Below are 1,290 nucleotides of genomic sequence, written 5' to 3'. Positions count from 1 at the left end.
TTTCCTCCATGATTCATTAGTCACTCATGGGTCAACATTTATTAGACAGACAGACATTACGTCATAACCCCCCCCCACACACACACACACACACACACACACACACACACACACTCACTCACCAAAGAATCTCCCCCCTCATTTTCATCGACGATCTCCTGGTCGCTTTTGGGCCTGGCTGATCTAAGCTGCTGCAAGATCTGTGTCGCCTGAAAATACAAAACAACACACACACACAATTGTAAGCTTACATACGCATACACATAAACACAGCACGCTCAAAAACCTTGCCTCACAATATATAGGCCTAATTAAAATGATCATTCGCCCATGTCAGATAATGAGCAATTAATGAGACGAGGACTGGCTGACGAGGGCGTTAACTGGGGCCCGTCCATACGTGTACAGGTGGGATAAAGTGTGAGATGAACTGGAGTGTTTTTGTTATGTCTGTTGTGTTTTGTATTTCTAAGCAGGAGTCGTGTGTGTGTGTGTGTGTGTGTGTGTGTGTGTGTGTGTGTGTGTGTGTGTGTGTGTGTGTGTGTGTGTGTGTGTGTGGTTTCTTTTGTTTTTTGCTTGTGTGTTTTTGTAAGCTGGAGTCGTGTGTACACTTGAGTGTATGTATGTAACGTATGTGTGTGAGTGCGTGCGTGTGTAAGTGCGTGTGTGCGTGTGTTTGTCTGTGGGGGTGCGTGTGCATGCATGCATTTGCGCTTGCTTGTGTCCGCGTACTGGTGTGCGTGTTTGCATACGTGTATAAGCGTGTGCGGGTGTGATTTTTATAGGTGCTTGTTCCACGATTTCTCAACCAATAAATAACCATGCAAAGGCAGCCAAGAAGACCAAGATTAACTGATTAAAAGAACTCAGTTTCGAATAAATATCACCAATATAAAAGCAGTCCTCACCTTGTATTTCTCCTGCATGTTAGCAGACTTGCCGTTGAACTGGTAGAAAGTCGTGCCGTCATCCAGAATGTACACGTCATCTGACGTAATTTGGTCTCGGTTAACCTTGATCTGAAAACACATAGTGATGTCAACTTTTACTCGTGTCACAGCAATGAGGGGACAATTATACCCAATATTGACGGACTGTGTGATGATATCTTCTGCTATGGTCTGTTGAGATAGTGATATCAAAATCGAGACAGGAGGTCGAGATTTTGATATCACTGTCGAAACAGACCAATAGCAGAAGATATCATCACACAGTCAGTCAATGTTAGATATATTGCTAATTCTTTGGACATTTTGTATTTACTGTAAAGAAATTACAAAAGTATTTGTC

The 1,290-nt window shown here is 42.9% G+C and overlaps 1 protein-coding gene across 1 annotated transcript in view; it reads right to left on the bottom strand.

Moving 5' to 3' along the window:
* Window positions 1-129: 129 nt before the first annotated feature.
* The window catches only part of LOC138957975 (gelsolin-like protein 1), a gene marked incomplete at its 3' end in the record, with an annotated part of 13,346 nt that continues 12,185 nt past the window's right edge, over window positions 130-1,290 (bottom strand). The window contains 2 exon segments of the mRNA XM_070328988.1: window positions 130-209; window positions 909-1,019. Coding sequence (XP_070185089.1) covers window positions 130-209; window positions 909-1,019 — 191 coding nt within the window.

The sequence above is a fragment of the Littorina saxatilis genome, unplaced genomic scaffold, assembly GCF_037325665.1.
Source record: "Littorina saxatilis isolate snail1 unplaced genomic scaffold, US_GU_Lsax_2.0 scaffold_1951, whole genome shotgun sequence".
In the NCBI taxonomy this organism is placed as follows: domain Eukaryota; kingdom Metazoa; phylum Mollusca; class Gastropoda; order Littorinimorpha; family Littorinidae; genus Littorina; species Littorina saxatilis.
Note: the sequence above shows the minus strand (reverse complement) of the source record. Positions and strands in the feature narration are given on the sequence as shown.